The following is a 26,305-nucleotide window of genomic DNA, read 5'->3' on the forward strand; positions in this document are numbered from 1 at the left end:
TCTATCAAAAGCATACTCATTATAGCTTTAACACATTGGTTAAACAAACAGGCCCAATGACCATGGGGGTTAAAGTTAAGAGACAATTGCCAGTTCTTAGTGCTTTCCGCTTATATATCCCCTCGGTTTTGTCGTTGCTGATACTGTAGGAATAAATAAGAGAATCTTAAAGGGATTTTGTCATGGTTTTTATGATGTAGTTTTTATTTCTAAATGACACTGTTTACACTGCAAATAATTCCCTCTACAATATAAAATCTCATTCCTAAACCAGCAAGTGTATTTAGTTGTAATATTGGTGTGTAGGTGCATCTCAGGTCATTTTGCCTGGTCGTGTGCTTTCAGAAAGAGCCAGCACTTTAGGATGGAACTGCTTTCTGACAGGCTGGTGCTTCTCCTACTCAATGTAACTGAATGTGTTGCAGTGGGACTTGGATTTTAATATTGAGTGTTGTTCTTCTACCAGGCAGCTATTATCTTGTGTTAGGGAGCTGCTATCTGGTTACCTTCCCATTGTTCTATTGTTAGGCTGATGGGGGGGTGATATCACTCCAACTTGCAGTGCAGCAGTAAAGAGTGACTAAAGTTTATCAGAGCACAAGTCACATGACTGGGGGCAACTGGGAAACTAACATTATGTCTAGCCTCATGTCAGATTTCAAAATTAATTATTAAAAAATCTGTTTTCTCTTTTGAGAAATGGATTTCAGTGCAGGATTCTGCTGGAGCAGCACTATAACTAAATTTCCCATGACAGTATCCCTTTAAATAAGTCAGGCTATTGGTCTCTAACTAACGCATTGCCCCATAGGTGGAGATTGGAATTCCACACCAAGCACGTTCTTAGCAGCTTCTGGAGCATTTTCCAGAATCCAGTTCACATAGGAAGTGAGACGGGTGTAGACTTTGTTCCGGTTTTTCTTTCCACACCCAGATCCCTTGCTCACCACTCCAGCCAAGAGCCAGCGGTCGTCCTTTTTACAAACCAAGGGCCCCCCAGAATCACCCTGAAAAAAAGTGTAATATACTTTTGTCAGTTATACCCAAACTGCAAAACCCTCAACATGAAAGAAGTCATAAGCATGTGGAACTGCTCCCAGTTTCCCGATTGTGTTTAAAAATATATTGATGATGATAAGATATTTTATATATCAGGTGCTTCCTTGTAGTTTTTATTTATGTTATTGATCCAGCCTACTTGTGGTAGGGCACCATATTTACTGCTGTACCTCTTCTACTGATCCTGCTATGGATCATTGGCCTTTTTGTACCTGCTTGTATGTTTCCTGCCCTGACCATCCCTAAAGCTTTTAGCCATGCCATGGACCTTGCGATTTTTACCCTGTGTGTGCTTCAAAAATTATTGCCGTTTCTAAGCTTGGCCTACTAAACCCTTAAAGGGACCAGAGGCCCTGGTGGTTGGTTCATAGTAGCCCCTCCTTGCTGCTGAGCTGAAACATAGTTGAATATGAAGGTATTTCAAATAAAGTTTCAGGCATGGGATCAGTTATCCGGAAACCTATTTTCCAGAAAGTTACAAATTACGGAAAGTCCGTCTTCCGTAGACTCCATTATAATAAAATAATTCAGATTTTTAAAAATGATTTCCTTTTTCTCTGTAATAATAAAACAGTCGCTTGTACTTGATCCCAATTAAGATATAATTAATCATTATTGGAGGCAAAACCAGTCTATTGGGTTTATTTAATATTTACATGATTTTCTAGTAGACTTAAGGTGTGAAGATTCAAATTACAGAAAGATCCGTTATCCAGAAAAACCCAGGTCCTGAACATTCTGGATAACAGGTCCAATACCTGTATATCAATAAAGGTTATACCTCCTACAGGAAACATTACTTACATTGCAGGCATCTTTTCCCCCTTCAGCATATCCCGCGCATATCATGTCATCCTCAACTGTTTCCAATATAAAGCCATGAAAATCAGGGATTTGCCTAAAACCGTTGCACTTCTCATTACTTATCAATTTGACATGCACTTTTCTCAGAATCTTAGGTCTTGGCAGGTTAACTGTGAGTGGAAGGTGGATGGTTAATACATTTTGACATTTAGAACATTTGCATTTATATCTCATAGATCTTAGTTGGGATCAAGTACAAGCTACTGTTTTATTATTACAGATAAAAAGAAAAGTATTTCTAAAATCTAATTTATTTGGATAAAATGGAGTTTATAGGAGACAGCCTCTCCATAATTCGGAACTTTCTGGATAACAGATCCCATAAAAATCCCATAAAAAGCAATTGCAAATTGTCTCAGAATAGCACTCTCTACATCATACTAAACATTCATTTAAAGGTGAACAACCCCTATAATTTGCATCTTCCTATTTTATTTGATAGTAAGTACAGTAAGTCCTTAATAAGCACAATTTTCTAGCGGGTCTCCCAGTTTCTAGAGGGTCTCCCAGTTTTTAGGGTCCTGTTCAGTGAGCAAGCATCTCCACTAAAGATTATTAATGTGTATTTTATTAACTTGTATTTTTAGAGCGCCAACATATTGTGCAGTGCTGATTGTTAATCTTTCTCAATGGAGAAAGCAGCAAGGGACATAAATTAAATACCACGTAGAAACTCATAACACATTTTTTTTATTAAAGTTTAAATAGCTTATTTAAATTAGTGTGCAAAGAAATCTGAGGATCCTTAGAGTAATATATATCCAGGGCAGCCTTTACTGTCTCCACTATCAATAGGCAAAATTAGACGTCTGCTAAGGAACCAGAGAATCACCCTGGGATGTTTACTTACACTGCAGCCATATTTATATCAAAGTTAATTGGGTTTCAATGTTGTGTAAGACACTCATTCTACAAAATAGCAAAATAATTAAATGTCCCTGAAAATCCAAATACTGTATGCTGTAACCAAACAAATAAGTTGTCTTTTCAAAAATCACAAATGAATTTACCAACAACCTAATCACGTCGGGTGTTGGTTTCCAATCAGATACCTTGGGTCTAGTAACTATATATATATGATAAATAATGAGCATCGTGGAAAGGTGGAGGAATCTAATGGGCCATTGGAGAGTGTAAGTGCATATAAATACTCACTGCCTTCACCGATCTGACCCCAGCCGGTCACCCAACAACACAGGTCTTCTGGGAACATCACACTAGCTGTGGGCAGGCAAACCGGGATGATGAATCTGCTTGCGGGCACCTCCTTTTCAAGCTCCAAAAGACTGATGTCATGGGCCTTTTGTGTACTGTCAAAACTGGGGTAACTGATGATACGTTTAACGGCTATCGACGTTTCCTCAGAATCTGCCACATCCAGATCATGGTCCCCAAGAGTAACGATTAAAAAATCATAGATTCTACTACAAATGAAAAAAAGGATGGGGAACTTTAATAATAAAACAGCAGCTTGTACTTTTACTTGATCCCGACTAAGATATAATGAATTCTTCTTGGAGGCAACACCAGCCAATTGGGTGTATTTAAATGGGTTGTTCACCTCCTTCCAAAAATTTTTTTTTTAGTTCAGTTGGTTTCAGACAATTCACCAGAAATAAAGACTTTTCCAATGACTTTTTATTGTCTATGTGTGACTGTTTTTTCTAATATTGAAGTGTAAAGTTTCATTTTTCGCTTTCTAAAGCAGAAGAATTCTATCTGTCACGGTCGGCACCCAACACCAGAACAAATGCCAAGCACCCTGGTCTCGGCTCGTGCTTCATCTGTAGTGTGACCACCTTTGGCCTCGGGAGGAGCCCTCAGCTACTTGGATGCCACCAGGACTTAAACGAGAGGTGCAAGGCTAGATGTTCTGGATAGGCAGAGGGGCACAACTGTTAGCAAGAGTCTTTGGGCAGAAGGTCGTAGTACAAGGCGTTAGGCAATAGAGTAGTCAGATCAGGCCAGGTCGGGGCAGGCAGAGATCAAACTTAGTCAGGCAGGCAAGGGTCAAACCAGGTAGTCAATCAAAGGGTTAAGCAGGATCAGAGTCAGATAACAGGCAAGGGTCAAACCAGGTAGTCAATCGAAGGGTTAAGCAGGATCAGAGTCGGATAACAGGCAAGGGTTAGGATTCAGAAGTCAGGATTGTCAAATAGCCAGGCAGAGTCACAACAGGGATTCAAAACCGGATCAGAAACCAGGAAACAAGATCCTATCACGGGCCACAAAGACCAGTGCAATGGCCCTTTAAATACCCATAAGGCTTTGCGCTATTGCGCGCTGACGTCACACGTCAGCGTGCCTGCGCCTATAAAAATAGCAGAGCCACGCGCGCCCTTAGATAACCAGCGCATCAGGAAGAGAAGACCGGCATGGTGACAATGCTACGTATAAATATGGGCAAGGGGGTTCTATAATTTACTTATATGCTGTACACTTACACACTGACACAGTGAGCGGCAGTCACAACCCATTTGCTGCTGATGAGGACTCCTCCACAGATAAAATCACCTCCAGGTCGACGAAGATTCACTTGCCAGGGCCACTCACCATGAACTGCATTTACACCACCCACGATTCGTGTTTTTATCCAAGGTTTTCCACAGTCTGTAGGAAGGAGCAGGATGGAAGCTTGTTAGAAGCTATTTCAAACATATTCAAATTTTGTAATACTATTTACTCAGCTATTGAACAACTAATATTACAAAGGTTCTGCACTGCACTGTACCTGAATAGGCAATAGTCTATTTGTCTTACACAGTTACATAGTTAAATCAGGTTGAAAATACCAAAGTCCATCAAGTTTGACCTTTCCAAATGAAACTCAGCATCCATACATACACACACTGACCCCTCTATTCCCTCACATAAACTATATATATCATACACTTACTATTCTGAGCAGGATCATACGAACAGACAGGTCTTGAACAGGGTAAAGTCCATTTATTGTTCACATATAAAGATTCTGTGAGCAAAGCAGCATAAAACAAAATAAAACAAAACAAAATCCTTGCCACACTTGGGCTCTAACTAATAAAGAGAGTAGTTTCCCTCTCTACTGCCGGTCCCCTGCTGGGATTTCCGGTCAAACACAAACAGTACAACTCCCTAGTCACAGTACCTTTGTAAAAGTCCTTTCCCTTTGGGGAAACATAAACAGCCGCTTCCAATGGCCACACTCAGCTCCCAGCTCTCCTCAGTGTGTGTCTCAATCTTTCACTCTGAGCCCCAAACCTCTCTAGCAGCAGCTGATCTAGCCTCCTAATTATTCCCCAGGTGAGACTTTCTAGGGCAGGGGGTCCCCAACCCTTTTCACCCGTGAGCAACATTTAGATGTAAAAAGAGTTGGGGAGCAACACAAGCATGAAAAATTTTCCTGGGGTGCCAAATGAGGGCTGTGATTGACTATTGGTAGCCCCTATGAGGACTGGTAGCCTACAAGAGGCTCTCGTTGGCAGTATATCAGGTTTTTATACAACCAAAACTTGCCTGCAAGCCAGGAATCCAAAAATAAGCTCCTGCTTTGAGGCCACTGTGAGCAACATCCAAGGGGTTGGGGAGCAACATGTTGCTCACGAGCTACTGGTTGGGGATTACTGTTCTAGGGGAATTAACCCAGAATTAACTCAGAACTGCTGTACATATGGGAGTAAGACATGAACCTAGGGGAAATATATCTCCCTTCACACTGTGTTACAGTTACCTGTTCACACTATATATTTTAGTATCACAATAGCCTTTGATATTATGTCTGTCCAAGAAATCATCCAAGTCCCTCTTATAGTCATTAACTGAATCAGCACCACAACATCACCAGGCAGTGCATTCCCCAACCTCACTGTCCTGACTGTGAAGAACCCCCTACTCTGTTCCTTTAAATGAAACTTCTTTTCTTCTAGTCTAAAGGGGAGGCCTCTGGTACGGTGATCCACTTTATGGGTAAAAAGGTCCCCTGCTATTTGTCTATAATGTCCTCTAATGTACTTGTAAAGTCTAATCATGTCTTCTCACAAGCGCCTTTTTTCCAGAGAAAACAACCCCAACCAAGAGAGTTTACCCTCATAATATAAGTCTTCCATCCCTATAACCAATTTAGTTGCAAGTCTCTGCACTCTCTCTAGCTCATTTATATCCCTCTTAAACTTGCAGTAGACCACCCAGTATTCATTCAGTACAGAACCCACCGTATCTAAGTGCCATCAGGTGGCAAGTGACAGAGTGTATCAACTCTATTCCCAGCCAGTCAAAGTCAACAGGGCAGCTCCTATTGAGAGGACAATATGTGTATATGTACAGTATGTATAAAGAAGCAATATATCCGGAAGCATACTTTACATATTACAGGTCTACTGCAAGTAAATATTTACAATGTGTTTATTATCCATGTTTGCTTGCAAATTGTATTTTTTTTTTAAACAAAATATGTATACTTACAGTTATTGTATTCAGTAACTCCATAGTTTACTAAAGAGAGGGAAAGAAGGCCATATAATATTAGAGAACAGGAAAAGTAACACTCCAGAACTCTTCATTGACACATAATAGATAGATAGATAGATATAATGATAAATTACAGATTAATAGATAGATATATAGATTATAGATATATAGATGATAGGTAGACAGATAGATAGGTGATAGATAAATAGATGATAGATAGATGATAGAGATAAATAATCTCAACACGTTCCATCCATATCTCTGATCTCCCTGAAATCCCTTAGGATCTATAGCAGGGATCCCCAACCTTTAGAACCCGTGTGAGCAACATTGAGTAGTAAAAGGAGTTGGGGAGCAACACAAGCATGAAAAAATGTTCCTGGGGTCCCAAATAAGGGCTGTGATTGGCCATTTAGTAGTCCCTATGAGGACTGTCAACCTACATTGAGGCTGTTTGGCAGTACACCTGGTTTTTATGCAACTAAAACTTGCCTCCAAGCTTGAAATTCAAAAATAATCGCCTGCTTTGAAGCCACTGGGAGTAACATCCAAAGGGTTGGAGAGCAACATGTTGCTCATGAGCTACTGGTTGGGGATCACTGATCTATAGACACTTACCCAAGGTCAGTAGGAGCAGAAATCCTATTGAAAAAGACATCTTTGTGGTTCTCTCCTGTGCACAGTAGTGTCCCCTGACCACAGAATGGCCAGGCCATGTATTATACATAACCAGTGCATATTCTGGGAATGCTGACAAGCAAGTCCTTTAATTATTTCAAACAATCTTCATGAATCAGCTACTGTATATACCTCACCCAATCAATCCCAAGTTCTTGTACTCTTGTTCTTTCTGTTTCCTTATTCTCAATCTACCCTTTGTTCACTGATTTATTGTTCATTATTAGTTTCTTTAGACTACCATGAAATATACTGTTGACTAATGCATCACCTTCTCTTCAGACTAGAAGAAAAGAACTTTCATTTGAAGCAACGTAGGGGGTTCTTCACAGTCAGGACAGTGAGGTTGGGGAATGCACTGCCGGGTGATGTTGTGATGCTGATTCAGTTAATGACTATAAGAGGGACTTGGATGATTTCTTGGACAGACATAATATCCATGTGTGATATGTGATACTAAAATCTACAGTTCGAGGCAGATTTATCAAGGGTCGAATTTCAAGTTCATAGGCGTTATTTAAAACTCCCATGAATTCAAAATTTGACCAATTGAAATGTATTATAAAAATCTGGTGAATAGGATTGACCCAAAAACTGTACTCAAATTCGATTCGAATTAGATCAAACTCGATTCAAGTTTTTTCTCTGTAAAAAAAGTGTCAGGAAGGCTGCAAACAACTCCAAATTGATCCCTGGACATCTTCCCTAGGCTAAAACAGCAATTCGGCAGGTATAAGGTGGTGAATAGTCAAATTCAAGTTCTTAAAGGGCCAGTGCATGATAAATATCGAAAATTGAATTAAATTTTTTTTAAAAAACTTGAATCAAATTTTTCCCTAGTCGAATTTGATAGTGTTGGCTAGAGAAAAAAAAACTCGAAAATTTGAGTGTATGGAGGGGTCAGTGTGAGTATGTGTGTGTATGTTGAACTTGATGGCCTTTATTCAACGAACTTAACTATGTAAACCAATAAATAAGTAATTGTTCTTATCATAATAAACCTGGGCCTGTATGAGCTTATTTATACATTCCTTCTCTCACTTGCCTATTCGGGTCTCTTCAGCAGAGTCCTAAAAGGCCGCCAATTATATTTTCTTTTCCAGGGAGCTTTACTTATTAAATCAGCTACCGGTGTGAGAAAGGTTCATGGCTAAGAAATTTCACCTGACCAAGGGGGTGTTCCTGAAAGCTTATACTAACATTTCTATCAACTATTCTAGGGCGCAAGTCTATGTGAACATCCCAGTTTTGTATTATTATTTATGGCCATGTGTCTTTTAATTGTGCAATACATATAAAATTTTATATATATATATATATATATATATATCTATATATCTATAGATATATATATACACATACATATAAATACATATAAATAAAATGAAGAAAAAAAAAATAAAAAAAATATATATATATATCTATATATATAGCCTTCAAAATTAAGGATCCTTGATAAAGGTCCCAAAGTGGGCCGAAACATTGGATACACAAGAATTAGTTAAGTTTGAACACATGAAAAATTGGAGTGCTGGTCCATTTTGAAGGCTACATAATTACTTTGACCATATCACCCACGATTGAAATTGGAGGAAGAGTGCGGGTACTATCTGGACATAATATATATGTATATACTAGGATTCCAGATAATCTATAACCTGCTCACAAATGTGTCTAGATACAGTTCAAGCAGGGATTTCCCCTGGATATGGGGGTCATGTTGTTGGAAAGGACGTGAGGAGGCCTAATAACTCCAATATACTGCAGGAAGGTTTAATGACTACTCTTCATCATCATAATTATTAAAGTATATAAAAGACTCTACATAAACCAAAAGGTATTTGGAATATGTTAAATGCTACAGAGAATGTGTTTACAAGCACATATGCCATATAATGATGTCACAGATATCAGAAGTTTGTTGACCCTTAAAGGAGAAGGAAAGCTATGGAGGCATTTTATTGCCAATAGATTAGCTGCAATAGTGCAAGCTAGAATGCTATATTTATTCTGTAGAATGTTTTAACATACCTGAGTAAAAAGCTCTAGAAACTCTCTGTTTGTTTAGAATAGGAGCTGCAGTATTAATGTGGTGTGACATCACTTCCTGCCTGAGTCTCTCCCTGCTCTGGGCTCAGATTACAGTAGAGAAGGGAGGGGTGGGGGGAGAGGAGCAAACTGAGCATGCTCTTGCCCAGGGCAATGAGGTTTAAGCTGAAAACAGGAAGTCTGATACAGAAGCCCATGTGTACACAATAGAAGGAAAGAAATGCAATGTTTCTTTTGACAGGGGACTCAGAGCAACATTACTTTGGGGGTTTACTGGTATATTTAGATGGACCTTTCTGATAAGGCTTACTTAGTTTTAACCTTTCCTTCTCCTTTAAGAACTCCTGAAATGTTCCAAAACAGGGCGCTAAACCTGGGGTTAACCAAAGGATAGGGCCCAAAATAACAGACGAGTGAAATGTGTATATAAATGGATGTCTTGTTTTGTCTCTTGTACCAAAATACTTGAATCAGTGATGAGAAGACTCAGTTTGCAGTCTAGCTTCTTGGCTGGAGTTATGCCCTTTGTACTGCCAAAGCCTGTTCTGATGAAGGTGTGTGCCCCCAAAACATTACACTTTATACTGCCAAAGCCTGTTCTGATGAAGGTGTGTGCCCCCAAAACATTACACTTTATACTCCCAAAGCCTGTTCTGATGAAGGTGTGTGCCCCCAAAACATTACACTTTAATAAACACTCAGGGATCTCCCCGATTGCATTGTGTCCTGTGTGCCGGTAATTTTGCTTTGTAGTATATTTTAGGGTGCCATTCCCTTCTACCGTGCACCAGACCATCTCATAAAAAAGAGGCCAGGGTGTGCTGGTGGGTCATTCATTGGAAAGCCTGTTCTATGCCATTTTTAAATTCCCAGCCTATCCTTTCTGTAGCATCACTGAATTGTTCCCTTCAAGCCTGATGTCATAATTACCCAATGGCACATACTACTAAAAAAGTATATTATTATGAAAATGGTTTATTTACATGAAGCAGGGTTTTACATATGAGCTGTTTTATGCAATATCTTTTTATACCGACTTACATTGTTTGGGGGGGTATCGTTTTCTTTAAAGGTGAACCACCCATTTAATGCTGGCTGATAGCAACTGGACAATCTTTTTCATTCCCTATTTCCAACTTACAACCATGGTTATTCAAGGTCTTTTCATTACACCTAATCAGTGTTTGACCAAAAGGCTTTCTATATGCATGTATAATACACAAGAGCCATGAATATCCTTTACATGATTTATTTTTAGGACAATAAAACCTTCAATGTATCCCTGAATAGCATATCTTATAGGTGTCCAGGAGGATTAAAAATAATAATTATTGCAGATGTTGTCAATTTTTCAGGTTACATAATTACCTTGACCATATCACCCACGATTGAAATTGGAGGAATAGTGCGGGCACTAACTGGACATTAATATATATATATATATATATATATATATATATATATATATATATATATATATATATATATATATATATATATATATATAGTAGCATGGTTGGGAAAATCATAGATGGAAAGTATATCCCTCCCAGAATTCTCTATGAAGCAGTGCAGAGGGATGTGAAAATGAGGCTCTGAGTAGCTGGGAGATGATTAGCCTCACCTGGAGTAAAAAAGTGGGGGCTCAATTAAGGCTGTTCTCTGCCCTGGCTAAAAGAGAAAGGAGAGCTACTGGGGCGGTGTTACAAGTTTTTCAGTGTAACTGTATGTGACCTGTGTTGTTGAGCATAAGGACTGTATTGCTTGACACAAGTTTTGACAAGGAGACAAGTTCTCTGGTAGCAAGGACTGGCTACCAGCTACTGCCCTAAAGTGCTTGGGAGTGAGCAGCTTCCAGGAGAAAAGCACAGGGAATCTCCAAAGGACTGTGAGTTAACAGTTCATTTTGTTTGCTGGACTTATATTGCCCAAGTGGGGCTGTGGATCCTTTGGGAAAAGGACATTTTTCTTTACCAGCACAGCTGGGACTATTTTGTTTTCTGCCTCCTAAAAGATTATGAACTTTTATGTTGGTGTGTAAACTGGTGTGTGGAATAAAAAATCACATACAAAGATCAGCTGGAAACCTGTGTACTGTCTACTATCTGTGTGAAATGAGTTGCTGCTGCTACTACCTAAAGAGTGATTCCCCACAATATATATATATATATTTATACTAGGATTCCAGATAATCTATGACCTGCTCACAAATGTGTCTAGATACAACCCAAGCAGGGATTTCCCCTGGATATGGGGGTCATGTTGTTGGAGAGGACGTAAGGAGGCCTAATAACTCCCATGTACTGCAGGAAGGTTTAATGACTACTCTTCATCATCATCATAATTATTAAAGTATATAATAATATATATTCCAAAGGTATTTGGAATATGTTAAATGCTACAGAGAATGTGTTTACAAGCACGTATGCCATATAACGATGTCACCGATATCAGAAGTTTGTTGACCCTTAAGAACTCCTGAAATGTTCCAAAACAGGGAGCTTAACCTGGGGTTAACCAAAGGATAGGGCCCAAAATAACACACAATGAGTGAAATGTGTATATAAATGGATAATGTCTTGTTCTTTACCAAAATACTTGAATCAGTGATAAGCAGTCTAGCTTCTTGGCTGGAGTTATGCCCTGTGTACTGTCAAAGCCTGTTCTGATGAATGTGTGTGCCCCCAAAATCATTACACTTTATACTGCCAAAGTCTGTTCTGATGAAGGTGTGTGCCCCCAAAATCATTACACTTTATACTGCCAAAGTCTGTTCTGATGAAGGTGTGTGCCCCCAAAATCATTACACTTTATACTGCCAAAGTCTGTTCTGATGAAGGTGTGTGCCCCCAAAATCATTACACTTTATACTGCCAAAGTCTGTTCTGATGAAGGTGTGTGCCCCCAAAATCATTACACTTTATACTGCCAAAGCCTGTTCTGATGAAGGTGTGTGCCCCCAAAATCTTTACACTTTATACTGCCAAAGCCTGTTCTGATGAAGGTGTGTGCCCCCAAAACATTACACTTTAATAAACACTCAGGGATCTCCCCGATTGCATTGTGTCCTGTGTGCCGGTAATTTTGCTTTGTAGTATATTTTAGGGTGCCGTTCCCTTCTACCGTGCACCGGACCATCTCATAAAAAAGAGGCCAGGGTGTGCTGGTGGGTCATTCATTGGAAAGCCTGTTCTATGCCATTTTTATATTCCCAGCCTATCCTTTCTGTAGCATCACTGAATTGTTCCCTTCAAGCCTGATGTCATAATTAGTGATGGGCGAATAAATTCAGCTGTCACGAATTTGCGGTGAATTTCTGCATCTTGCCGCTGGCAAATAAATTCTCGAATCTCTGCGAAAATGTACTTTAACACCAGCGTCATAATTGATGTGAGTGACGTTTTTGGACACACGTCCAAACTTGGACATCAATTTTTGAGTTTCGCAAATTTTTGCTGGGAAACGGGAGAAATTCGCCCATCACTAGTCATAATGTTCTCAATGCACCATATAATGGCTGACATACAGATGCAGCCACTTTGGTTTGTCTGTTTGACACAGAATAACTAAACACAGATATCCCATTTATCTCATTTAACACAGAAAACTGTGTCACAACATCCCATCTAATTAAAGCATTCACCATTGTGAACAATGGTGCTTTGGTATGCTAATGAAAAGGTTAAATGCATTAAATGAGTTAAGATAACTTTAGATAACACAGTTTCTTCAATTAACTCTGAGTCATCACTCATTTAACTCACAAATCCAAGTGGCTTCATCTGTAGAAATATTCAGCTTCTTGTGACTTTCACTTGACTCCTGTCCTGAGCACCTCCTCAGTAGGTGTTTGCAATAATATATTAACTAACATAAAAAACCAAAACATTTTGCTCCAAATGGAGCAAATGTGACAAATCTTGTTTTATACTGGAGATGAGGTTATTATATTGCCTCATTGTCTTACATCATTGCAACCTGCATGGACAAAGAGTATTTTGGACCTATCACCAAGATGGTTGACACTGCCGATGTACCATGTATACGCTTATGTTTAGTAGAAGACATGGACACTATGATAATGAAATAATTCAAAGAAGGACTAACCAAAGAGTGAGGAATAGATAAAGAATATAAACTAGGGACAATGGAGTGTGGCACTGCAGTAGAGCAGCTTTTGGGTAGTCGGATTTGAACAGATTCTGAGTATAGTCTGTCCATGATCATTCAATGAAAGCAAAGATGGTATTCATCAGAATTCTTCTGATCCCCTGTACCTCTGTTATGTCTGCAATTACCCAACGCCATATTATATTAGGGAGGGTGAGGTGGAGACAGGGTATATAAGCTGCTCCTTGGGGAACAAGCAAGTAGTAGTGTATGGTTGGCTCTGTTGTGAACTCTGGTATGGTGATGAAGAAAAGGAGTCCCTTCAGTGAACTACACATGGACATTCTAGTATGGGGCAAAACTGCTGCAATCTAATGTGTGTGTGCTGGGTAACTGGTCATGATGCCATTTATGGTGGCTGCTTGGACATTATTGTATCTAAACCATCATCCAATGAGACCATGGTGCTATGGTGCAGGGAGTGAATGACATAGTAATATACCAACATCCAGTATTATTTAAGCCTTACTTCCACTTGTTGTTGGCTAAAATCAGCATTTAAAATTTTCGAATTAGTTTTTTTAATGGCCAAAACTGTCAAATTTGACTAGGGAATTGTTAAAATAAGACTTGGGTATTTTAAAAAATTCGGATTTGATTTTCAAGATTTATCATACACTGGTCCTTTAAGAACTCAAATTCATTTAATTCATTAATTAATAAAAAATGGGTTCTGATAAATGAGTTCTGAATAAATTTGGCAGGCATAAATTCACAGAGAATTTTCGCATTTCTCCACAATTGAATTAATTTGAGAAACTGCGGCAATAATTTAAAAAAATTATTTCTACACTGATTGACTTCAATGCATTTTGCAAAATTTTCACCATTTCGCTGTAAATTCGCAATTTTTTTGGCGAAGCGAAACTGCACAGATTCACCCATCACTACTGCCAAGGGTTACATCCAAACGACCCTGGGGGGCGGCTTAACAACCCTGACCCACTTTGTATCCCATTTGGTCAGGTACCAGGTGGGCTTTCTATTTGCAGAAAAAGGTTTTGCTGTTTCTGATGCAGCCTATATAATTGTATAGATATGGGACTCAAGAAGAAGAAATAGGTCAGATATGAGAGTTTAACGGTTTATGATTGCTTAGTCATACTTTCATTTAATTTATAGTCGGCAAATGAGAGATTAATTAATGGAGGAGTTTATAAATCCATTTAAAGTTCCAATACCATGCATGCAAATAAGGGAGGAGAATGTCTTTAATAATAATGGCAGTCTGGAAATTAGACTAATATGAAAAGGGGAAATAAATCTCACATACTGTCATTTCCTTTACTTTATGTCATAACCCGAGCCTGACCAATGGATACCGCACCTGCCATTACAAAAGAACTCCCTCATGCAAAACTTTTTAAAGGAACAGTAACCAAAAAAAAAAAACCTTTTAAAGTAATTCTAATGTACTGTTGCCATGCAATGGAACAAGTTAAATGTTTACTTTAGAAAGCCAATTAATTGTAGTTTATTTAAATAGGCTTTTGTGCAGCCATTTAAGACGTAAAAGGAGTATAGGCAAAGGCTACTTAGCAGATAACAGAGAAGCTCGGTATTATAAAACAATGGGATTCTACAGAGTGCATGTGGTATCTGCTGTGTATCCTGTGCTTTGAATGGCTGCCCCCATAGTTATACAGCAGCTTGTTTATATAAACTATAGTGATTTCACTCCAACTTGCAGTACAGCAGTAAAGAGTGACTGAAGTTTATCAGAGCACAAGTCACATGACTTGGGGCAGCTGGGAAATTGACAATATGTCTAGCCCCATGTCAGATTTCAAAATTGAATATAAAAAAAATCTGTTTACACTTTTGAGAAATGGATTTCAGTGCAGAATTCAGCTGGAGTAGTACTATTAACTGATTCATTTAAAGAGCCCGAGTATGATAAATCTCAAATTACATTTTTTTTTTAAAAAAAAAAACTCATATTTTTTTAACAATTCTTTAGCTGATTTGACAGTCTTGGCCATAAAAAGAAAAATGGAAAATTTGGATTTTCAATTTGACCCGATTAATCATTGCTGTATCAAAAATGACAAAGTGTTTATATAATCCTAATGTCTCAATTGTACCCTAACCTTTTAGTTTGTAAACTCTAATCTCTAGGTCCTTCTAACCCTATTGTACTCTTATCCACCATTTATTCCGTTTGCTATAACTGCAGTAAAGCACTGCGTATCTTGACAGCGCTATATAAATAAATGATGATGATGATGATCTGCCCCCCAGAGTATGGCTCAGCAATAAAACTTGTAAGGCGGATAGACTTTAAATGTATGCATGGTTGCTAGGCGAATTTGGTCCATAGCAACCAGATGGCTGAAATTACAAACTGGAGAGCTGCTGAATAAAAAGCTAAATAAGTCTGAGAATATCCCTCTCTATGTCATACTGACAGTTCAGTGAACAACTCCCTTTAAAGATAGACAAAGAGTTGATGTATAAAAACCCAAACTGATCCACAGGCCACACTAATAATCTGCTAAAAGTCATTGTGTTCATGATGAAGACGCCATGTTTGCGAGGGAAAAGCCCAATTGCTCCGGGTTGGTCCCTGTGAGACAAGTAGAATTATATCAGGAGTGAGGCTGAAGCGGCTAATGAGAGTTTACTGCAGCGTCAGGCAGAACTGTGTCTAAATGAAATCCCTGCCGCTCTCCCCACAGCACTGATACTAATCAGACGTTCCCAGCAAAGTGCGCAACACGTTTCTGCGCCCGTTCTATTTATTTGAGAACATAACCCCTCCCCCTACGTGCGTACGTAGCGCGTCACGTCACAGTCCGCTCCTGCCTGCTGGCGCCCTTCTGAATGTACCGCCCTTTCCTTTACCGGAAGTGCTCATGTTATTCTTGAGCGGGCAGGAGGCAGCAGTAGTTAGTTACTAGTAGCTGTAAGAGTCCGGCCTATGTCCGTCTGCCGTGCTCTGAATGAAGCAATGAGCTCCCCCAGACTCCTTATGTTACTTACAAACTTTAGGCGGGCTCTAGGCCTTCACAAAAGATTTGTGTGGGGAGCAGTGACCCCCAAATGAGTGAGAAACTGTTCTATTCATTTGAGCTGAATTCTGAGCCCACTATCTGCTCTGCTTAGGGTTCCCACCTGCCTATTATTATTATTGACCTTTATTAACTTAATGATCTCTGGGTCCATGTGGAGTGAATGGGGAACCCAGTGCTGTGGGGACTGAAAGAAAAAAAAGGACTGAATTTCCTACGTGTTTAGCAGAGAGTGATAGAAGATTTAAAGGTTAACGCTGAGGCGGAGAACATTCGGCGAGGGAAGAATGAGAACAAACAAGGGAAAGTTGTGCTCATTTTTAAAAACATTACGTGGGGGTGCAATGAGGCAGTGACCCCCAAATTCATACAGACAAAGACAAGCGTTCCTCTGCACTCGACTCAATATACAGTATTGCAATGTATTATTATTTTATTATTAACATGTATTTATATAGCGCCAACATATTGCGTAGCACTGTAAAGTAACTGTGATTATACAACTACATCACATGAATTACATACATAGAATATATGGAGTGACAAACATCACAATCAATACAGGTACAAAGAGGTGAGGAAGGCCCTATGCATAGGCATACAGTCTAAAGGGAAGGGAGTAATACACAAGGTGTGGGAGTGGACAAGATCGAAGTAAGTGGGTGAGAAATGTGGTGTTGTATGTGGTGTTGCGTTTGGTAGTTAAGCAGAGTGAGGGTAGGGTGGGAGAGCGTTCCAGAGGAGGGGTGCAGCCCTTGCAAAGTCTTGAATGCGAGCATGTGAGGAGGTAATGAGAGAAGAGTTGAGTAGCAGGTCAGTAGAGGAGCGAAGTAAGCGAGTGGGTGAGTATATAGAGATGAGTTCAGAGATGTAGGGTGGAGCAGAGTTGTGAAGTGCTTTGAAAGTCAGTGTCATTAATTTGAATTTGATTCTGAAAGGTAACGGAAGCCAGTGCAGGGATTGACAGAATGGCGAGGCAGAGGATGAGCGGTTGCTGAGGTGTATGAGCCTCGCAGCAGTGTTCATTATGGACTGGAGAGGTGACAGTCTCTGGAGGGGGAGGCCAATTAAAAGAGAGTTACAGTAGTCTAGACGCGATATGATGAGAGAGTGAATAAGAATTTTGGCAGCGTCTTGGGTGATAAATGATCGTATTTTGGATATGTTCCTTAGGTGGAAGTGACATGATTTAATAAGTGACTGGATATGAGGAGTGAATGACAGGGCAGAATCTAGGATAACCCCAAGGCACCGGGCCTGGGGAGAGGGGGTGATAGTGGAATTGTTAACTATGATGGATACTTCGGGGATGCTACTGGTGTTTCTTGGAGGAAAGAGAACCATTTCAGTTTTAGAGAGGTTTAATTTAAGGTAGCGTTGCGACATCCAGGTAGAGATAGCGGACAGGCAGGAGGAGACGTGAGTTAGGAGTTCTGGGTTGAGATCAGGAGATGAGAGATAGATTTGAGTATCGTCAGCATAGAGGTGGTAGTGGAAACCATACGAATTTATTAATTTGCCAAGGGAGGAAGTATAGAGGGAGAATAGTAATGGTCCCAGGACAGAGCCTTGAGGAACTCCAACAGAAAGAGGTAGGGGAGAAGATGATACTCCATTGTAGGAGACACTGAAGGAACGATTGGTGATGTAAGAAGAGAACCAGGACAGGGCTGTGTCACGAAGGCCAAGCGACTGGAGGGACTGGAGGAGGAGAGGGTGATCTACAGTGTCAAATGCGGCTGAGAGGTCAAGCAGTATTAGTAGTGAGAAATGATTGTTGGCTTTAGCGGTTAAAAGGTCATTAGTTAGTCGAGTCAGAGCAGTTTCCGTGGAGTGTTGTGGCTTAAAACCAGATTGTAGGGGGTCCAGCAGGTTATTGTCAGAGAGGAATGAGGTAAGTCGGTTGTAGACTAGGCGCTCAAGTAGTTTAGAGATGAAAGGTAGCAGAGAGATAGGTCGGAGGTTGTCAAGATTGGAGGGATCAAGAGAGGGTTTTTTCAGAATGGGGGTGACAAGAGCATGTTTTAGTTGAGAAGGAAACAGTCCAGTTGAGAGCGAAAGATTAAATAGGTGAGTTAAGGCTTTGATTAGACAAGGATTGGTATTGCGGAGAAGTTTCGAGGGAATTGGATCAAGCGGGCAGGTGGTAAGGTGAGAAGAGGCCAGAAGCTTCGAGACTTCCTCATCAGTGACAGGGGTGAAGGAGCACAGGAGAGACTGGGCAGTGTGCAGGGAGGGTGGTGGAAGTCTAGGGGGGTTGAGTAGTGTAATGTCCCTTCTCATAGTGTAAGTTTTGTTTTTGAAGTGCTCAGCAATATCTTGAGCAGAGACAGATGTGCATGTATACTCAAATAGATGGCAATACAATACAATGGATACATCAATTTTTTTCAAGCTCAAGCTTTTTTATTCAGCAGCTCTCCAGTTTGTAATTTCAGCCGTCTGGTTGCTATGGACCAAATCCCCCTAGCAACCATCCATTCATTTAAATAAGAGACTGAACTATAAATAGAGGCCTGAATAGACAGACGAGTAATAAAAAGTAGCAATAACAATATATTTGTAGCCTTACAGAGCATTTGTTTCAGATGGGGTCAGCTGCAGAGTCAGAAGAAAAAGGCAAATTGAAAAGTTGATTAGAATTGGCTGTTCTATAACATAATAAAAGTGACCTTAAAGGTGAACCACCCCTTTAAATCGACTTTTAGGGGCAGATTTATCAAGGGTCGGACTTCGAAGTCATGGACTCCCGTGACTTCGAAATTAGAATAAAAAAAGACCAACTGAAATTTATTAAAAAAAATTCAACAATTTTTTCTTCGGGTGAATAGTCCGCTTTTGATCGAATTTCAATCTTACGAATCAAAGTAATAGCGTAAATTGAATAGATCGAATTTAAAAAGTAGTTAAAAAAAAAAAACCTTTGATTTTTTTTCAACCAAATTTCTCCAAATAGGTTATAGGACATCCCCCATAGGCTAAATCAGCAATTTGGCAGGTTTTAGATGGTGAATGGTTGAAGTCAAATTTTTAAAGAGACAGTACATGATAAATTTCAATCTTCTAATTTTACTTTTTTTTTTTCAAATTTCGAATCAAATTTGGACTATTTGAAGTACTCAAAATTAGCTTGAATTTTCACTTCGACCTTTAATAAATCTGCCCTTAGTATGTTATAGAATGGCTAATTCTAGGCACCTTTTCAATTGACCTTCATTTTTTTTTTTTTTTTTTTTTTATAGTTTTGGAATTCTTTGCCTACTCATTCTTTCCTGCTTTGAAATGGGGGTCACTACCCCATCTAAAAACACATGCTCTGTAAGGCTACAAATATATTGTTATTGCTACTTGTTATTCCTCGTCTTTATATTCAGGCCTCTCCTATTCATATTCCAGTCTCTTATTCAAATCAGTGCATGGTTGCTAGGGTAATTTGGCCCATAGCAACCAGATGGCTGAAATTGCAAACTAAAGAGCTGGTGAATAAAAAGCTAAATAAGTCAAAAACCACAAATAAAAAATGAAAACCAATTGCAAATTGTATCAGAATATCCCTCTCTACATCAGACTAACAGTTCATTTAAAGGTGAACAACCCCATTTAAGTTGGGCAGTAATGATTTTGGGTTTTTAAACATCAATGTTTTTGTCAATTATTTATATTTATTTTTTTTAAAGGTGGGCAGTAATAAAATAAATTTGGGTTTTTATTCTTCAACTTTCTCCTGCACTTTATAATGGGTGTGGGGGGTAAAGGCAAGATGGAGTCGCACATTATAAAGGGAACCTCATTCAGTTGCTTTGGGAGATCCCTGTTATTTATGTTGCTTGAGTTTTGCTTTCTAATTGGGATACACATTAATCACAGCATCCCTCAGTAATATTTTAGCTTTTTATTTCCCTCATTTCAACTCCAGGGGCAGTTATACACTTTTACTGTGTCTCTAAAACACTCCAATTATAAAGGACAAATGTAATAAAGAGCGAAGTGACTAAAGCGGGCGAAAATTGACGTCATTTCAGAATTTCACCAATTTACTTTGCTAGTGAAGGAGATAGACTCAAGAGGTACTTTGCTCCCTATGGACGTAACTAGGCAAATTCACTAAGATGCGGATTTTACTGAACTTTACCTCTTGCGCCAGACTTGCCTTCAACACCTCAGACCAGCTGGAGTGCAATAGAATAGACAGAAGTTCCTAAAAAGATAGTTGAACATTTTTCTAAGTCCCAAAAAACACTGGCGACTTTTCATTTTTCAGGGTGATAGGCTGAAAAAGATTGTTAAACTTTTTTTAGGGTACCCTGCTTCCCTCCTACATTTCCTAACATATGGCACATAAACTATACACTGGGCTCATGTGTAGGGCAATATAACAACTTTATTTTATTTTATTAAGCTTCCCTGGACTTGTGTAATGTAATGTATTTGCTGCAACATATACGTCCATTGTACTTTAACTTCCCGCCATATGCAAATTAGCCTACAATAGCGCAGGTTTGCTTTGCTTGGCGCAGTAACGCTAGTGCAACTTCGCCAATGTTCAGTGCCCTGGACGCAACTTTGTATTTTAGTGAATTAGCGTTGTCCTGGCGAATCTATACCTGGCGAAGTGTTGCGATGTGAGCGAAGCCGTCGCGGGTGAATTATCGGAGATTAGTAAATTTGCCCCTTTGTGAAAGATTCAGCCAAATACCGAACGGAATCCTAATTTGAATAAGCAAATAAGGGATGGGAAGGAGAAAACATTTTCTACTTACAAAAAGTCACGCGATTTCCCTCCCGCCCCTAATTTGCATATGCTAATTCAGATTCGGTTCAGCCGGGCAGAAGAATTTGTCCGAATCCCGCTGAAAAACTCTAAATCCCGAACCAAATCCTGGATTCAGTGCATCCCTCCTTTATATAATACACAAGAGGTCCCACGTTTTATACAAATGTATCTCAGTCATTATGAGAATGAGATATTAGTTCTGCCAACTCATTATCTTATTTATTTCAATTATCTATTCTGTTATTTGAGGAGTTTTTTTGGTTCTCCAATAATGTGGAATAAAAGTCCTTGCTGAACCCAACAAGCGTCTCCCCAATCTCCTTTTATATTCCTGGGCAGTGCCTGTAGCTCAGATACTAATCCAATTAGTCTGCTTCTGTGTCTAGACTGGTAACCTATTACCTGAAATATTTCAGCCAGAATGGTTATACCATAAAGACAACTCCAGCAATATTCTGCATAGAATATATATATCTCTGTAATTGTTCTTTGCATATTGTCAACTACTACTGGAGTGATATCCTCTGAGTTAGTTTCCTGGGATTTATATGGTAGGTTTTTAGAAGACATCTGATTCAGTAATAGCAGGTTACCCCAATGTTTCTATATATCTGTAACCTTGTTATGAGCTATGGGGGCCCAGTCTGAAGGTCAGTTAGGGGGAGATTTGGGGTGAGTGTTTATTTGTGCCCTGGGTACCCCTGGAACTATAGCAGGGTGACTGTTACCCCAATATTTCTATATATCTGTAGCCATGTTATGAGCTAAGGGGGCCCAGCCTGAAGGTCAGTTAGGGGGAGATTTGGGGTGAGGGCTTATTTGTGCCCTGGGTACCCCTGGAACTATAGCAGGGTGACTGTTACCCCAATGTTTCTATATATCTGTAACCTTGTTATGAGCTAAGGGGGCCCAGCCTGAAGGTCAGTTAGGAGGAGATTTGGGGTGAGTGATTATTTGTGCCCTGGGTACCCCTGGAACCATTGCAGGGTGACTGTTACCCCAATAGTGAAGAAGGTAGATATTCTTTTAAGAAAATAACTGTTTATATTAGGCTTGTCTTAAGCTAGTTTTGAGGATTTCCGTGTAAATTAGAAACCTGTGCTACTGCTGTCAGCAATTTTGATCCAAGAATAAATACTGAATGTTCTTATTCCCTCAATAAACACACAAGGAAGTTACAGGAGCTATATTTAGAGTCTTCTGGGGTTCTACAGTTACATTTTTGTATTTGATGAAACAATTGACATACCTCTGTCTACTATAGTACTCTCACCACTGCCCTTAATGAGCTGCTCCTACAAAAACGAAACGTGCTAGACCCAAACCACTTCAACCTTGGCATACTGCTCATACAAAAGTGCTCCAAAGACATTCACGTGCATTTGAGCGTCCTTTAACACCAGCCTCTTCCAAGCCAAACAAACATACTTTACTTCACTCATTAACTCTCTTTCTAAAAAACCAGCACAACTTTTCTCCACCTTTAACTCTCTCCTTTCCCCTTCTCCACCCCCTCCATGCACATCTGTCTCTGCTCAAGATATTGCTGAGCACTTCAAAAACAAATTTGACACTATCAGAAGGGACATTACACTACTCAACCCCCCTAGACTTCCACCACCCTCCCTCCACACTCCCCAATCTCTCCTCTGCTCCTTCACCTCTGTCACTGATGAGGAAGTCTCAAAGCTTCTGGCCTCTTCTCACCTTACCACCTGCCGCTTGATCCAATTCCCTCAAAACTTCTCCACAATACCAATCCTTGTCTAATCAAAGCCTTAACTCACCTATTTAATCTTTCGCTCTCAACTGGATTGTTTCCCTCTCAACTAAAACATGCTCTTGTCACCCCAAAAAACCCTCTCTTGATCCCTCCAATCTTGACAACCTCCGACCTATCTCTCTGCTACCTTTCATCTCTAAACTACTTGAGCGCCTAGTCTACAACCGACTAACCTCATTCCTCTCTGACAATAACCTGCAGGACCCCCTGCAATCTGGTTTTAAGCCACAACACTCCACGGAAACTGCCCTGACTCGACTAACTAATGACCTTTTAACCACTAAAGCCAACAATTATTTCTCATTACTAATACTGCTTGATCTCTCAGCCGCATTTGACACTGTAGATCACCCTCTCCTCCTCCAGTCCCTCCATTCGCTTGGCCTTCGTGACACAGCCCTGTCCTGGTTCTCTTCTTACATCACCAATCATCTCTATTACTCACCCAACCGCTTACTACGCTCCTCTACTGACCTGCTACTCAACTCTTCTCTCATTACCTCCTCACATGCTCGCATTCAAGACTTGCAAGGGCTGCACCCCTCCTCTGGAACTCTCTCCCACGGTCTGTCCGACTTTCTCCCGACTTTTCTCCTTTCAAGAAATCTCTTAAAAAGCAATTCTTTCGAGAAGCCTACCCTCACTCTGCTTAACTACCAAATGCAACACCACATACAGCAGCACATTTCTCACCCACTTAATTCAATCTTGCCCACTCCCACACCTTTTGTATTACTCTCTTCCCTTTATAGTGTATGCTCTTTTGCATAGGGCCTTCCTCACCTTTTGTACCGGTATTGATTGTGATGTATGTAACTCCATATGTTCTATGTATAGAATTAGTTGTATAATCACATTTACTTTACAGTGCTACGCAATATGTTGGCGCTATATAAATACATGTTAATAATAATAATACATGAACGTTATATAACAAGGAAGTGGTGTGGATCTGCCAGCTGGCATTTATTTATGGCATTTAATATCTCATTTGCATTAATACAGCTTGGCAAGTCACTAATGAAACCTTAAGCTGTTTGGCTTCCATTGTGCACACTCTGCTGAGCCATATCCATACTTAGAAGGACACCGCCAAATCCTTAGCTATGATATATTGGTTTTAGGGTGGAATTGCATGATGACCCCCACGCTGGTCACTTTCTAGAGCTGATCACTGTAAAGCCAGAGTCTGTCTGTAATAGTTGGTGAAATACTAGACTCCCATTCTGTGCTACAAATCTGTGACTTAGTGGGACCAATGCAATTATGAGCCGTGTCAAGAATATCTGTCATTGCTTGTTCTAAAAGCTTTTACATTTTTGGTACACTTTGTAGACTGCCGAGAGGTCGACTTACGATCTGTGACTACACAACTTACAACAACATTGTGTTAGTGCCCCACAAATGCAAGTATGCAGTTTTTAAAAAAATGCAAGTTGCTAATATCCTACCAATAAAATTTACTTTAGTTTGTGTGTAAATGTGAAAGGGACCTAAAAGTATAAGTGTCACTGGGACAGGGACTGGTGAGAGAAAAATCTATGCAAATGATTGTGGCACAAAGAAAGTGTTATTGCAAAAAAAAAAAAAAAATAAACCACAAAAGTTTGGTCAGTCTAAAAGGTCATCGAAATGTGAACTTTTCCTTTAAGATCATTATTGATCATTAGCAATTTATATAGCAACTTACACAACTCTTTACATTAATAGTCGACAAACAGAGGTCATACAATTGTTTAACAAACAAGGGTTACACCTGCTCGCAATGAACTTAAAGGAGAAGGAAAGGCTAAAACTAAGTAAGCTTTATCAGAAAGGTCTATATAAATACACCAGTAACCCCTCAAAGTAATGCTGCTCTGAGTCCTCTGTCAAAAGAAACAGCACATTTCTTTCCTTCTATTGTGTACTCATGGGCTTCTGTTTTCAGCTTGAACCTCCAGGGCTAGGGCTTGAGCATGCTCAGTTTGCTCCTCTCCTCACTTTTCCCCCTCCTTCCTCCTCTCCCTGCTGTAATCTGAGCCCAGAGCTATGAGTGAGCAGGGAAAGACTCAGAGAGGAAGTGATGTCACATCAAGCTAATATGGCAGCTGCTATCCTAAACAAGCAGAAGTTCTAGTGCTGTTTTCTCAGGTATGGTAAAGCATTCTACAGAATAAATAGTGTTATTGCTTGTACTATTGTGGCTAATCTATTGGCAATAAACTGCTTCGATAGATTTCCTTCTCCTTTAAAGGGGTGGTTCACCTTAAAGTTGGCCATACAGTACACAGGCTGATAAAAGCTTCTGATAGACTGAGTCGACAGCTTATTGGCTCGTGTATGGGGCCCTCCAACTGACTTCCCTAATCAATAACTGGCTAAAAGTCGAGCCAGATGTCGATCAGGCATGGCTAAAAATCCTGTTGGATCACAAACCACATCTGTTTGTTGATGTTGTCCCGCGATCCCACTGCCAGTATTCCTTTCATTATGATCAGATCCTTGGGCCCTAGTGCCCACGATCAGATCAGCCCGATATTGTCCACCTCCAGGTGGGCCTATTAGACAGATACACTCGTTTGGGGATGTTGCCAAATGACCGGATATCTCTATGTACGGCCACCTTTAACTTTTAGTATGATGTAGAGAGGGATATTTTGAGACAATTTGCAATTGTTAAAGGTATGTAAAAGTATGTAAAGGCAATTATTTTATTATTTGTGGGTTTTGAGTTATTTAGCTTTTTATTCAGCAGCTCTCTAGTTTACAGTTTCAACAGTCCTAGCAAAATGAAAATCACCTGGGGGCAGGCACTCGGAGCGCTTTGTTTTCCAAAGTCGCCCGAAGTTTCCTCGTGAGGCCATTACTGGCGACATTGGAAAACGAAGCACTCCAAGTGCCTGCCCCCAGGCCATTTTTATTTTAGCAGACGGAAGGCAGATCAGGGAGATTAGTCGCTGCGAAGAAGAAGAGGAGATTTGTCGCTTGGCAACTGATCTCCCCGAATCTGACCCTAAAGAGTGACAGATGTTTATCAGAGCACAAGTCACATAACTGGGGGCAGCTGGGAAACTGACAATATGTCTAGCCCCATGTCAGATTTCAAAATTAAATTTAAAAACATCTGTTTTTTATATTTTTAAGAAACAGATTTCAGTGCAGAATTCTGCTGGAGCAGCACTATTAACTGTGTTTTTTGTTTGTTTTTTTTTTAATTTCCCATTACAGTATCCCTTTAATTGTCATGTTGACTGGAAGAACAACAATGCCAGGACAGTAAAATGACATTAACAGTTTAAAATTTGCTTCATAACTGTTTCTTAGCACAGATTGTCGACAACCCAACCAGAAATGATGCTGTATCTATAACAACTCAAAATGTATAGCAATTGTGCAGAACTTTAACACCCTAATATCAGTACAGTGCAACTGGGACATCAGGTTTTCCTATAAAACCCCACAATAAGTTTGATTTTCCTAGTTCATTCC

At 39.8% G+C, this 26,305-nt stretch overlaps 1 protein-coding gene across 1 annotated transcript; it reads right to left on the reverse strand.

Moving 5' to 3' along the window:
* Positions 1 to 709: 709 nt before the first annotated feature.
* LOC108703882 (serine protease 27) lies at positions 710 to 6,008 on the reverse strand. The gene is made up of 6 exons (XM_041576335.1): positions 5,987 to 6,008; positions 4,368 to 4,533; positions 2,991 to 3,347; positions 2,878 to 2,883; positions 1,864 to 2,092; positions 710 to 1,007 (listed from the first exon to the last, which is right to left on the reverse strand). The coding sequence occupies exons 1-6, from the start codon at positions 6,006 to 6,008 to the stop codon at positions 789 to 791; spliced, it is 999 nt and encodes a 332-aa protein (XP_041432269.1). The 3' UTR covers positions 710 to 788.
* Between the last annotated feature and the right edge of the window lie 20,297 nt (positions 6,009 to 26,305).

The sequence above is a fragment of the Xenopus laevis genome, chromosome 9_10L (assembly GCF_017654675.1).
Source record: "Xenopus laevis strain J_2021 chromosome 9_10L, Xenopus_laevis_v10.1, whole genome shotgun sequence".
In the NCBI taxonomy this organism is placed as follows: domain Eukaryota; kingdom Metazoa; phylum Chordata; class Amphibia; order Anura; family Pipidae; genus Xenopus; species Xenopus laevis.